We start from the raw sequence: 14,581 nt of genomic DNA, 5'->3' as shown, positions 1-14,581 counted from the left end.
CTCAGCAATAAGCTCCATTATCTGAGGATACCTCACAGTGAGAATTTTATGTCTGTATTTCGAGTTACAGGAGATGGAGCTGATGTAAGTAGAGCCAAGAGTAAAGAGAGATGAACTCACAAGTCTCCCTGTTGGTCACTGAAGCTTAATATTACATTAAAGGACCAATATGGGAAACTAAAATGTGAGGGGAGGGACTTCTTCTTGACACTGGGGGACTCACTCCTGACACTTGGCAGCAATAGGCAATTTCTTGAAACAGAAATACTGTATGTCTGAAACATCACTGTCACACAGTTTTCACTGCTGTAGGAAATCTCTGATTATGTACTTTGGCCTCTCATGTACAAGTTTAGTTTGGGGTCACTTGACTTAGGTTTGATCTAAAGGTGGCCATTAACGGTGAGATTTTTAGCAGATAATAATTTTTGACAAGATCATTTAGATTGATTGGAGGGATTGGCGGAGTGGGGCAGGTTCAGAGGAGCAGGAGGAGATGTGAATGAGACGAGCAGCAGAGTTCAGTAGGGACTGGAGAGGTGCCAGTCTGTATTTTTGGTAGGCCACAGAATAGGGTTTTACAGTAATCAACACAAGATTGAAGCATGTACAAGCGTTTTAGTTGTGTAATGACGGAACAAATTCAGGAGATATTTTTGAGATGGAGGTAGCGGGTGGTCGTTAATGTGTTAATATGTGATTGAAATGAGAGCTCAGCGTACAGAGTTACCCCCAGACACCGAGTTTTAAATAAGAGTTGAGGTTATTGGGGTATTTTCTACATTAGTTGTAACTATAGGTGGGAGAGTAGAGAGAGATGGAGGAAATATCACAATCTCTGTTTTGTTCATGTTAAGTTTGAGGAAACGGGATGACATGAATGTGGAACAGCAGACAGACAGTCAGGGACTTGATATAATAGTGTATAGAGGTCAGGAGCTGAGAGATAGGTTTGAGTGTCATCAGCGTAGAGGTTATATTGGAAACCAAAAGAGCGTATTAATTGTTCCAGGCCATGAGCATAGATGGAGAAGAGGCCCTAGAACGGAGCTTTGTGGTACACCAACAGATAGTGGGCGTGGAGAGGAGTTAGTGTTGGAATGTAAGACAGTGAAAGAGCATCCAGGTAAGAGCTAATCCAAGAATGTGCTAGGCCCTTGACACCCAGTGACGAGAGTGTCTGGAGAAGCAGAGAGTGATCAACAGTGCCAACGGCAGAGTAAAAATCAAGGAGTATTAGTACAGTAAATTGGCCCAGTCCCTGGGCGGCCTCAGGTGTAGGGACAGCAGGACAGGGAAGAGAGATTGCTGCATATAGAAGAAGAGGCTGCAAATGGAATAGTAAATAAGTTGCAAATAAGGAAAAACACGGAAATGGGGAGCTGCAATCCCAGGGTATAGTACTGAAGGAGGCGGCTGTACATGATATTACACATGGAAGAGGGGGCTGTGCATGGAATGGGAGGGGGCTGCTGTACATGAATGTTATACATGGAGGGGGCTTCACAAGAAATAGCAGGACGGCTGCCTCACATGGAAGGAGAGCAAAAGGAGTGGAGAGGTGCAGTCGGCAGAGTGCAGGATGTCCTTGGCAGAGTATAGGGTACTGTTGGCAGAGTGGAGAAGTGCAGTTGGCAGAGTTGAGGGGTGAAGTTGGGAGATTGGAGATCTACAGCTGGCAGAGTGGAGGGGTTCAGATGGCAGAGTGGAGGGGTTCAGCTGGCAGCGTGGAGGGCACAGTCAGCAGAGTAGAGGGGTTCAGTTGGCAGAGTGGAGGGGTTCAGTTGGCGTTTGCAGATATCAATCACATCTCACTCTGCTTATCCCGTACTGGCAAAAACATAGATATATTATTGCTTATTCTGGCCTGAAACAGACCAATCAGATCACCTCATGGCTTATGCCAACTTTAGTGTCTATAGTTTGGTGGTATTCTGATTGTTAACATCTGTGTGTGTGTTGCCACCAGTTCTGAGAATGTACTGGCTTTGTCCTACTTAAGTTATCTGCCGTTGTGCTGTTTCTCAACTGGAAACTTTTGATTTTTTGCGTCTCAGGAAAGACAATTTCCTGTGACTAGGATCAGCACTGACTGGGTTTGCACCTGTATTCTGAATTTAATTAAGACTCCTGGAAAGCTGGTTTGGAGTGTGATTGCTTTCCTTACTTAACTCTGTGTGGCCTGAAGGGATAAATTACTTTGCTGATAACCCTGGCAGTATATATGGGGCGTGGTCACGGGAATATTCTTCATAATAACTCAGAGCTATCAAAGTCAAATTCAAAAGTGGGCCGAAATTTAACACTGAGACCAAGTCATGGGCCAACCTCAATGACTAGTGGTCAACTCTCTCCCTTATAAAGTTCCCTGGTGTCAAGTGGCCCTCCTCCCTCCCCTATACGGTACCCTGGTGTTTAGTGGTCATCCTTCCCCTATACAGTTCCCTGTTGACTAGTGGCACCCTCCCTGCCTTACAGTTCCCTGGTGTCTAGTGCCCCCCTCCCCCCTATACAATTCCCTGGTGTCTAGTGCTTTCCCACTCCCTCTCACATATGGCTTCCCTGGTGATCAAGGGCTTTACCGCCAATATGGCATCTTTGGTGGTCTACAGTGGGGCCAAACATAATGCAAAGCGAGAAACCACTTGGGGGCCAAACTTAATGGCTCTGAGTGCAAGATTTGGCCCATGGGCCAGAGTTTGAGATGTATGTAATAACTTTATACATCATGTAATACTGTATTTTATTAAAAGCATTTACTCAATTACTTCAAACTAATTTCCTTTTTTCCCCTGATTTTATAGCAAAAGTGGCCAGGCTTTCTTTGTCTCTTCCACCCTTAAACCTTCAAGCATTCCAAAGTTCTACTGGGCGCAAGTCTTTCTGGGACAATGAGGACAAGAGAGACACGCACTTCAGGGAAGAGGAGGAAGAGGAAGATGAAGGGTTTGGAATTCCTGAGTCACTAAGAACAGGCTCAGAGTCTGAAGCAGAGGTGGCAGGAATCCCAATTGTGGTATCTGAAAGTGATGATAGTCTTAATCTGCGTAGTTTGCTGAAGTCACCAAAATCTGCTGATGATGTGGATGATGACTTTGACCGGAAGAGGAAGATGGTGTCCTTCTTTGATGATGTCACTGTTTATCTGTTTGACCAGGTATTCATTTCAAATGACCCAAGCTAGGCTGATGAATTGAAACTAGACAATACAGCTGTACTATATCAGCAGACTCTGTTGCATGGTGGTACCTAATAAGACAGACAGACCAGTCACATGGATTTCATTTCTTAATGAAATGCAGGCAGGAGCATTCTCATAGCATTCTACCCAAAACATACACTAATATTAGGGTAGGTGATATTTTACGGTATTTCCCTACTGAGCAGTTATGCTAGCAATACTTGCATTATCTAGGTGCAACTTGTGGTTGCACTTTTTGCGCGATGTGTGGTGTCAGTAGTGGTAAAATTGCCATGCGTTGCTTGTGCACAGCAACTTTGCAAACATTTACTGAGTTAACCCCTTTGTGTGTTAAGTGGTAGTACAGTACATTGCATAACACATTGTGGTTTTCATTCACACCATTTAAAAATAGGAGTATTTTTGGGAATAGTCCGGATTATACATGCTTGTCCAATGAGAACGAAGTGGGTATCCTGAAAAATGTACTACATTCTACATTTGTCACTACGGTGCCTCTTGAAATCACTAGTGAGGGCATAGATGCAGGGGGTAACTACAAGGGAGTAGCAGGGGACCCCGAGTTGAAAGGGGGCCCCAACCACTACTTCATTACCTGCGATAAAGGGGTCCATCCTTCAGATCAGATGTTCTTGTGGCTACATTTGTTATGGGTGTGAAGATTATGATGTCCACACTTGTTTTATGACCCTCGTAAGTTGAGTTCCCATGCTGTCAGGGTCACCAAGGGTGTGAACATTGGGAGGCCCCATCAAAGTTTTGCTGAGGGGCCCCATGATTTGTAGTTACGCCCCTGCATACAGGCTTTTAGGATTAAAGCTAATGGGATCGAAACTAAAAAAAAAAAAAAACAGATACTTACCTAAGGAGATGGAAGGCTCTGGGTCCTATAGAGCCTTCCCTCTCCTCTCCCGATGCCCTCGTTGTGGCGGCAGCTCCTCCGTTTAAATCCTCCACCATGGGGGACTTCGGAAGTCTTCAGGAGCCAAGTCCTCCCGAAGACAGGCAGCTCCATACTGCGCACACGTGAGAGAGGGCGCTCGTGCGTGCGCAGTATGGAGTGGCCTGTCTTCGGGAGCACTCGAGCTCCCGAAGACTTTCCGACATCACCTTCGTCTGGCAGAAGGAGCAGTATTTGACCAATTTAGTCAAATACTGCTCCCGGGGACAGCGCTGAACCGAGGGCACCGGGAGAGTAGAGGGAAGACTCATTAGGACCCTGAGCCTTCCCTCTCCTTAGGTAAGTATCTGTTTTTTTATTTTAACCCCTGGTTCCCATTCACTTTAAGGTCGTCACAAGGTTTAACTTGTGGAGGGCTGTGTTCCAACCGCCAGGGAGGGTAGAAAGAGAGAGAAGGCAATAGTCAGTCATCAGTGAGGAGCTTTGATCGATTGCAATTGGTACTTTTCATTTTTATACTGGACATCTACATTTTACTTATAACTTTTGTTGGAAATATTGTTCTGATCCTGCCTGTCTTTAATTATTTATTACAGGAAACTCCTACAAATGAATTAAGTAATCAAAATGCATCAGAAGATGATCAGGTTTCCCAGAACCCTTCCCTAGAGTCAAGTTTGGATGCATTTTCAACATCCGATGGCTTCAGTAAGACATTTTGTTCCATTCTACCTAAAGCTATCTATTGAAGCTGAAATCTAGCATTACACATTCAAATAAATGAGGCATAGAGCTAGTGTACATGAACTGTGAGGTGAATGTTCCACAACATAATGGGCCATATGCAATTCACTTTTTCAGTTTTCTCCTACGAAAAACATTTCTTTTTGATTTAAAATAACATTTAAGCCCTTTGCAAATGGAAAAAGTATCAAAAAGTAGTTTAAAAGCACTATCAAAATTATTTTGAGCATTTTTTTGTTTGCTGATGGTTTAAAAGTCATTTTGTTGACAAATTTCAAAATATCACCAAGAAGAAAACTCAGGTGAAAAATGGAATTGCATACGGGGCCAATATGTGAATACATTACTTTCGTGGTGCAATTGAACTGCATTTTCCAGGCACAGCAGAAGAGAACAATGCAAGCACTGTTCAACCACAACTGAAATTCGCCTGACACTCATATACATAAACCCTTGGACACAACCTGTAGTTAGAATTTAGAAAAAAAGCATGCTTCCACTACCTTGAAAACATAAATATGAATCAGTGGCGTAGCTAGAGATCATGGGACCCCATAGCAAAACTCCCATGGAGTCTTGAGATCTAGGCACTCTTGAGCGGTGACAGGAAATTCGGGCGCATGAGGCAGGTGGACAAAAAGGGCACCGCCATTGACTCCCATATTAAATATCGATTGACGGCCGCCGAATAGGAAAAAAGGGCGCCCGTGATCATTTACGTTTTCAACCTTCATCCGTGATAATTTATGTTTCCCAACGTCGCCGCCGACCAGTAACGCTTACACATAAAATAATACTCATTTATAGTGTTTAGCTAAATCGTAATGTAATTTTTATATAATAACTTTTCATAAATCATTATTTTCAACATATAAAGCCGACAACAAATAAATCATAATATACTTTTTTAAATGAACACTTTGTAAAGCATTACTATCCACCAAATAAACTGCGTAACAACAAAATCATAATACACACACACACACACACACACACACACACACACACACACACACACACACACACACACACACACACACACACACACACACACACACACACACACATACACACACCATACACACACACACACACACACACACACACACACACCATACACACACACACACCATACACACACACACACACACACACACACACCATACACACACACACACACACACACACACACATACACACACACACCATACACACACACACACACACACACACACACACACACACACACACACACACACACACACACACACACACACACACACACACACACACACTACAGGCCAAAAGTTTGGTCACACATTCTCATTCAAAGAGTTTTCTTTATTTTCAGGACTATGAACATTGAAGATTCACAATGCCAAGAGTGTCCAAAGCAGTAATCAGAGCAAAAGGTGGCTACTTTGAAGAACCTAGAATATGAAATATTTTAAAGGGACTCCGAGCAGTGCAGAAACTATGGAAAGATGCACATCATTTTAAAGCTCTTTTTCTCCTCTTTCCAATGATATATAAACCGCCACCCTACGCCTTTTAGTTTTCGCTATTTTCGCGATTGAAATTGCCGCGGCCGCGATTTCGATCGCGAAAATAGAGAAAACTAAAAGGCGTAGGGCATCGATTTAGGTGTCGTCAGAAAGAGGAGAAAGAGAGCTTTAAAATGATATCCATCTTTCCATAGTTATATTGTATTACACAGGGCGACTTTTTGTCAAAGTCAGCAGCTGCATTTAGCAGAATGGAGCTGCTGACACTGGGGAAAGTGTCGTCCTGTGTAATACAATATAACTATGGCTTGATGGATATCATTTTAAAGCTCTCTTTCTTCTCTTTCTGGTGACACCTAAATCGTTGCCCTACGCCTTTTAGTTTTCTCTATCCGCAGCAATTTCAATCGCGAAAATAGCGAAAACTAAAAGACGTAGGGTGGTGGTTTATATATCATTGGAAAGAGTAGAAAGAGAGCTTTAAAATGATATGCATCTTTCCATAGTTTCTGCACTGCTCGGAGTCCCTTTAAGTTGATTCACACTTTTTGGTTATGTACTATACTTCCACATGTGTTAATTCATAGTTTGGATGCCTTCAGTGTGAATCTACAATGTTCATAGTCATGAAAATAAAGAAAACTCTTTGAATGAGAGGGTGTGTCCAAACTTTTGGTCTGTACTGTACATATATATATATGTATATATATATATATATATATATATATTATCGTTTTTCACACTTAATACCTATAAAACACTATTATCCATCTGATAAACCGAGCAATAGCTAAATCTGACGAATAATGTTTACAAACATACTAAACCTATCTATCGTATTTAACTAAAACGTTATTTAAAATGTTATCACTTACTCTTTGTAAAACATTATTATCCACATAATAAAGCGATCAGTAAGTACATTGTAATATATTTTTTACAGTCACAGCGATCATTAAGGGGGGATTTAGGGCTAGGTACCACCAGGGGGGATTTAGGGTTAGGCACCACCAGTTGGGTCGCACCACCAGTTGGGCCTTAGGGTTAGGCACCACTAGGGGGTATAAGGGTTAGGGATAGGTAGAGGGAGGGTTCTGTGTGAGAATAGGGTTAGGTTTAGTTGTAGTAAAATGGTAGTAATATTTACTAATCTTTTACTAGTTATTACGAACTTACTTTTATTTTTAATGATTTGATTTTTTGAAATGTGAGCGATCAGTAAGTACATTGTAATATATTTTTTAGTCACAGCGATCACTAAGGGGGAATTTAGGGTTAGGCACCACCAGGGGGGATTTAGGGTTAAGTACCACCAGGGGGGATTTAGGGTTAGGCACCACCAGTTGGGTCGCAACACCAGTTGGGTCTTAGGGTTAGGCACCACCAGGGGAGATTTAGGGTTTGGCACCACCAGGGGGTCTTAGGGTTAGGCACCACCAAGGGTTAGGCACCACCAGGGGAGTTTTAGGGTTAGGCACCACCAGGGGGGGCCTTAGGGTTAGGCACCACTAGGGGATATAAGAGTTAGGGATAGGTAGAGGGAGGGTTCTGTGTGAGAATAGGGTTAGGTTTAGTTGTAGTAAAATGTTAGTAATATTTACTAATATTTTACTAGTTATTACGAACGTACTTTCATTTTTAATGATTTGATTTTTTGAAATGTGAATGAAGTTTTAATCTTTACTAAATTACTTTTTAAAGGTTTATCAATTTTATAATAAAAATTGTTACAAAATATCTTTTAGAAACTTTATATAGTATAAAACTTAAAGATATGTTTTTTGGATCCTGATCTGGTTAAATCATTAAAAAAAATATTAACAAACAGTACTTAACCACTTCGCCATATCTGGACGCATATATCCGTCCAGATAGGCAGTGGTGCTGCAGCCGTGTGTTGCGCGCGATCGGGCGCGCGCCCGCGCGCGCCCCCGCTACCTCCCGCTGCCCCCCCGATCAGTGAATGGGAATATAATTCCCATTCACCGATCCAAGTCCCCGGCAGAAATACCGACGCTTTCTCATCAGAGAGCGTGGTATTTCTGCCCCCAGGAAACAACTTCTCTTCATTTTAGTTCCTAGATGCGACATCGTTCGCATCTAGGAACTTTTTGAATGTGGCCATCTTGTGGCCAAATAGTAAACTGCACCCACATACCTGTATTGAATAAAAAATACATGATTTTACATCTAAAATTGGCTATTTACCTCCCAAACTAAAATTACCCAAATACATTTTTGTATTAAAAAAAATAATAAAAAAAATTACAATTAAAAAAAAAAAAACTACATAAATAGTTACCTAAGGGTCTGAACTTTTTAAATATACATGTCAAGAGAGTATCTTATTACATTTTTTAAAATTATAAGCTTGTAAATAGTGATCGACGCAAATTGAAAAAATGCACCTTTATTTCTAAATAAAATATCGGCGCCATAAATTGTGATAGGGACGTAATTTAAATGGTGTAATAAGCGGGACAAATGGGCACATAAAATGCATGGGTTTTAATTACTGTAGCATGTATTAATTTTAAACTATAATGGCTAAAAACTGAGAAATAATGTTTTTTTTCCATTTCTATCTTAATCTTCCTGTTAAAATGTATTTACAGTAAAGTGGCTCTTAGCAAAATGTACTACCTAAAGAAAGCCTAATTAGTGGCGGAAAAAACGAGATATAGATCAATTAATTTTGATAAGTAGCGATAAAGTTATTAGCGAATGAATGGGAGGTGAACATTGCTTGGATGCATAAGATTTTCGAAGCTGTAGGCTGAAGTGGTTAAACATCGTTTATGTAAAATCAGCTTTAAATCATAATAATTACAATCATCATTGTGAATATACAAACATTATTGTAAGTTTCCGTCTATAATTACAGAGAATAGCGTTTTACCAATACAACATTTCATATACATTATTTAATGATTTGAATTTGTAAAACATTATTGTAAACAAAATATTAAAATATATATTTTTTATAAACGATATTTCAGATTAACGTTTACACCGGGCGCCCCTTTTTTCCCCGACGCCCTTTTTGCATGTACGCCTCTTGAGCAATACCACCTGCTCCTACACTATGGATATGAGTGGAATGGGCATTTTCCTTTTCCATACAATGTACACTGTGCATAGTCCATGGGCACTGAGATAAAGTCAGAGAGTAGAGAAACAAAGGAAAGTTAATAGTGAACACATCAAGCATCGATTGGGTCTCCTCATCTCTAGGGCCCCATAGCATTGATATGACTGCTACAGCTATTGCTACGCCCCTGATATGAATTTCTCAAAAGGCAATGAATTTGGAAGGAGGGGTAAGGTAGTGACATCATCACACTGTGCTTATTCCTAGAAACAAACAAGGGGTATGTATTAGACCAGACCTACAGCACTTACAGTGTGAATTGGGGAAAAAACTATTGAATTAAGCCCATTGGATGGCTAGATTACCGGAATGCCTGCACACCATTGGAGGCTAAACCTGCCTGTCTTCTACTATGTAAATATGCAATTGCCTGTTTTTGGTGGTCGCACCATTACTGTGCTTTACTAAATCACCCAGTCTGATGGACTCTGTAAGGAACTGCAAAAAGCATCAGTGCTACATTAATTATAAGAATAATAAACAGAACTGTAAAAAAACATTCACCATGTAAATATTTGGTTCTTATGCTAGATCATGTTGTTTTGCAGGTGGAAGTTTTGAATGGGATGACGACTTCCCACTGATGACCCAGAGCTCCACATTTCTTCCCTTGGCGGCAGAAGGAGCAGCTTTGAAGTCACCGATAAGTCCCACCATGCCGTCACCTCCTGCACTTCCAGGGAAACGTGTGGAAGCAAGCTTAATGGACTCACTGCGATTCACTCGCTTTACCGTCTCTCCAGCTGTAGACCCTCACGTTCCCCTGTGTGAAGCTGATGTAGCACCACCTGCAGGTTAGTTCACTAGGTGATTCATGTACATTTTGGAAAGTCTGGATATTAATTTTATTTTTTAAATTTGATATCTCCTCTTACCGTAAACATTATTTATTATACATTTTGAGAATTCAATAATGTTTTATATAACACTGTAGCAATCCTGTACACATTCTCATAAAACTACCGTATTTTTTGGACCAGAAGACGCACCTAGGTTTAGAGGACAAAAACAGGGTGAAAAATATACATACTAACCCTGGTGCATCCATGGTGAAGGGGCATGTTGTGGATTATGCCCCCTTTGTACCTTATGCCTCCTTGTATCTCCCTGTGTCCTCCTCTGTCCCCCATGTGTTATCCTGTGTCCCCGTGTCCTCCGTTTGTCCCCGTGTCATCCTCTGCATGGGCACAGTACAGGGAGTCCCTGACATTGTGGTGAGTTGGAGGTTTGTATTGGCAGGTGTTCACAATTCAGGAACTCCCTGCATTTGGACTATAAGACGCAGTGACTCCCCCCCCCCCCACACACACACACTTTGGGGGATAAAAAGTGAGTCTTGTAGTCCAAAAAATACAGTATGTTAGAAAGAAAAGAAGTTTACAGTCCCCAGAGCCATAGCTTAGTAATCAGGGTCTTGAGAAATACGCTACAGCCTGGCATTGGTAACAGGAGGACCAAAAATCCCACTTAAATTAGCCGGTTGTTTGTTGCAGCCCTAAAAAGTGTTCGGCAGACCCCAGTTAAAACTGTCCTTATGAAGTCACAGATCTCAGTTGCATCTCCTGCTGTTTATGATTAGCCGTGTTCCTTATCATCCCTGGTTTTTCAGAATGAGAGAAGGTATCATGCCCTCCAATGAACCCACTGCCTGCTCTGGATTTTGCTCTTTTCAGGTCTGATAATATAATGCATAAAAAAGTATTTGTTCAGTGGACTATGGCTTTACATGACAATCTAGATTTATTCCATTGGGAGGCTATGTATGTCTTGGTTACAGTAACAATTGAATCCCTTTGTGCCTAGTGCGAGGCATGTTGTCTGGTTTGATTGCCAGTAGGATTATTTTCGGGTCTGTATAAATCATCATTTAATGACTTCTTAAAGTGGCCATACACTTATAGATTTGCAGCAGATTCGACCATCAGATAGAATATGACAGGAATCTATCTGATGGGTGCCACACACTAGGAACAGTTTCCAATAGATTTCAGAATGAAATTGAAAATCGATCGAAATGCATTATTGCACCATTCGATCCAATGCAACTCTACAGGCCATCAATCTGCTGCCAGCAGCCGATCAACCTAAATTTTTCACCTGGACCGAACAAACAAATCGATTTAAATCAGCCGGAAATCGATCGATTGGCCGATCAATCATGCTTCCTGCTGCATCGTTTTCTAGCCAATTCGAATAGAGTGGTTGAATTGGCTGTCGATCGATGGCTGAAATCGACCAGTGTATGGTCCCCTTAAGAGAGTCAGTAGTTTTTATACTGGCTTTGCGCTACCTTTTCTTGTCAGGAAATATACTGCTACCAGTTCCACAGAGACAGCCCATGCATGTCACAGTTTCCATGGAGCTCGGGGTTTCCACATAGGTTTAGACACATTATTATTTTTTTATTTACATGCTTTCCCCACATTTTTTGTGTCAGTCCAGTTGATAAACGCTAATGTATGTTCTGTACTGTCATTGCAGGCACTATAGAGAATTGAAGATGGACATTTTGTGCCAGGAGCGAGATCCTGTTGCTCTGCTGTAGTCGGTGACACTGGACACTTCTTTCTCCCTTAAATTTCCTTCTCTGTTGATATTTTCTCCAAATACTTTTAGTTCATGACGATTCAGGCTTATCCAGGCACTATGGGCTCTGCTCTGTGGTGCTTGTAGAACTTTTTTAGCTGTTATGTAGTTGATTATGTGTTTATGCCAGCAAAAGGAACTTGCATCAGATAACCTGGATGATCAGCCCCTTTGTACAGGATTTTTCTCCATACTGAAACGTGCCAAACTGACTCCATTTTATTTGATGCCTGGCTCCAGCAGTGGTTTATAGTCTGTATGTCCGTATGTCGTGCTATGCAGTAATGCGGACTGCATCGTTTATTAACTCTATGGATTCACAATTGTTTTGTATTTCACCTTTGTCTAAAGCGTAAGTCCAGGCAATTGAGAAAAATATCTATATGTACCCTTGCAGGTCCCGTTACCTATTTCCACACATTTGGTTTGTGATAAAGCAGTCACATACTTGTATAGACCAATCACTGATTGGCTCGCGTGGTCATAGCTCTCCTGTTCTTCATTCACCACTATGTGTGCAGCCAACAGGCAGCCCCTGCATCTGCTTCAGGCCGGGAACGGGGCTGAGTTTTCAGAGCATACCGTCAGTTGCAGCATTGGCCATGATCTCTGAGTGGAGTTGCTGAGCTCTGGTTTATAAGGACTGACCCACTGGTCTCCGAATACCTTGCTCCCATCACGCTTTACAATGTAAAAAAAATAAGTCTGACACTGATGCAGTTAATTTAGCAACTGGTAATTACTGAACTCAAAAGTCTGGAGGTCTGGACCAGATTTGGGGTGTGGATGGGATGAAACCTAGTTGAAGTTATTATTTTGGACTTTAAAAGTAAAAAAACAAAACAAAAAAACAAAACAAAAGAAAACCTTAATATTGATGGACATTTCATATTTTAGTTTTTTTTTCTGCCTGGACTTGGGCTTTAAACCAGAGTTACAGAGTGTGGGTGCACAATAATCTGCATCCTACGTTAAAGTTATTTTGGGTTGCTGCTGTACAATTGAATGATGTTAGTGCAATGAGCGGTGGTGTTATCACTTACAACCAATCAAATTTCAGAATCTAGCGGTCAAGTGCAATTATACTAATGAAAGCTGATCTGTGATTGGTTACAAGGCCCTGTATGCACAGGTAAATAAACATATCAAACACGAGACACAACCTAACATGATGCATTATCACACTGTTGGGTGACTCTATTCAATTCTATGGTAAACACAAGTGTTCTTGCTCATTCATCTTAGATCAGTGCTGCAACATATTGCGCTAATCCATAAGAGGGTGCCCTTGCGTCAAGAAAACTGCATTACATTATCTGTGGTGCAAGTAACAGCACAAGAGCACTGCAGTACATTGTAGTTCGGATGTGTCCTGTTCCTGAAAATGAACAGGTGTTTATCATAGCTGCCCCCCTGTGATGACCTGGGTCAGAGCATAAGGCATTGAGCACTTGTAACATGCTCATTCATCCATACAAAAGAACTCTACTGGTCTTCAGCATTATTTGCATTGGTTTTCTTTAGGACATCTCATGTGTTCATGTTTAGGTGTATTAAGATGAACTTGGAGGGATACAAATATGGAATATATGACTAGTGATGCATTGCTAGCTACGAGCTACTTGTAATCTAAATTTAAATTAGATAGCATTGCCTGCTGGTGGTGGTGGTGGGTTAACCTACCTATGCTGCCGCCTATAGCCGAAGCGTTCCACTTGTGGTCCACATAACTCCACATCTTCCTCCTTCAAACCCGGAAGGAGGAAGTAGTAGCATTAGGTGGACCATGAGTGGAAGGCATCGGCTATAGGTGGCGGCATAGGTAGGTTAACCCACCCCGCTGTTGTGGGCAGTGCTATCTAATTTAAATTTCAACTATGTGGCAAAGGGCCCAATCCAATTCACTTTTTCTCATAGGAGACACTTTTTCTTCTGACTTTCATCATCTTCTAACTTTTCAGCACTCTGCAAGTGAAAAAGTACCATATGTAGGAGAAAAGGTGCTGCCAAAATTATGCTGAGTGTTTTCTACATCGCTGATAGCTTAAAGGAATACTGCAGGGGGTTCCCCGCAGACATCCTGTGCCCGCGCAGCCACTCACCGATGCTCCGGCCCTGCCTCCAGTTCACTTTTGGAATTTCAGACTTTAAAGTCTGCAAAAACCACTGCGCCTGCGTTGCCGTGTCCTCGCTCCCGCTGATGTCACCAGGAGCGTACTGCGCAGGCACAGACCATACTGTCAAAATTTGACTTGATCGCCCGCTGGTTGGGAGCGCATCCCTAGCGGTGTTCAATGCTGCAACGACCGACACAGCATAGCGGCAGCAATATCACCTGTCTGGCCGACGGGAGTCCCCGAGATCCGTTCAGTCTCACTTCTTCCGGCTGGGCTTCTTCTCCATGTCCTCTTCACTTCCTGTCGTGTCCTGTGACAAGCCGAAGTTCAAACAGTAGAGCGCCCTCTACTGTTTAAACTTTCGCTTGCCACAGG

The 14,581-nt window shown here is 41.9% G+C and overlaps 1 protein-coding gene across 5 annotated transcripts in view; it reads left to right on the top strand.

The window, feature by feature from the left end:
• The window catches only part of LMTK3 (lemur tyrosine kinase 3), a 153,202-nt gene extending 139,449 nt beyond the window's left edge, over positions 1-13,753 (top strand). For 4 of the 5 annotated variants that reach the window (XM_068241288.1, XM_068241290.1, XM_068241287.1 and 1 more), the window contains exons 14-17: positions 2,805-3,157; positions 4,700-4,811; positions 10,052-10,297; positions 11,985-13,753. In XM_068241288.1, coding sequence (XP_068097389.1) covers positions 2,805-3,157; positions 4,700-4,811; positions 10,052-10,297; positions 11,985-12,001 — 728 coding nt within the window. In that variant the 3' untranslated portion in view covers positions 12,002-13,753. Of the gene's footprint in view, positions 1-2,804; positions 3,158-4,699; positions 4,812-10,051; positions 10,298-11,984 lie in introns of those variants that run through there. The other variant, XR_011022177.1, reaches the window with a different exon arrangement.
• Positions 13,754-14,581: the final 828 nt, after the last annotated feature.

The sequence above is a fragment of the Hyperolius riggenbachi genome, chromosome 6 (assembly GCF_040937935.1).
Source record: "Hyperolius riggenbachi isolate aHypRig1 chromosome 6, aHypRig1.pri, whole genome shotgun sequence".
In the NCBI taxonomy this organism is placed as follows: Eukaryota; Metazoa; Chordata; class Amphibia; order Anura; family Hyperoliidae; genus Hyperolius; species Hyperolius riggenbachi.
The sequence above is the reverse complement of the archived record's forward strand: the minus strand, read 5'-3'. Positions and strand labels throughout refer to the sequence as shown.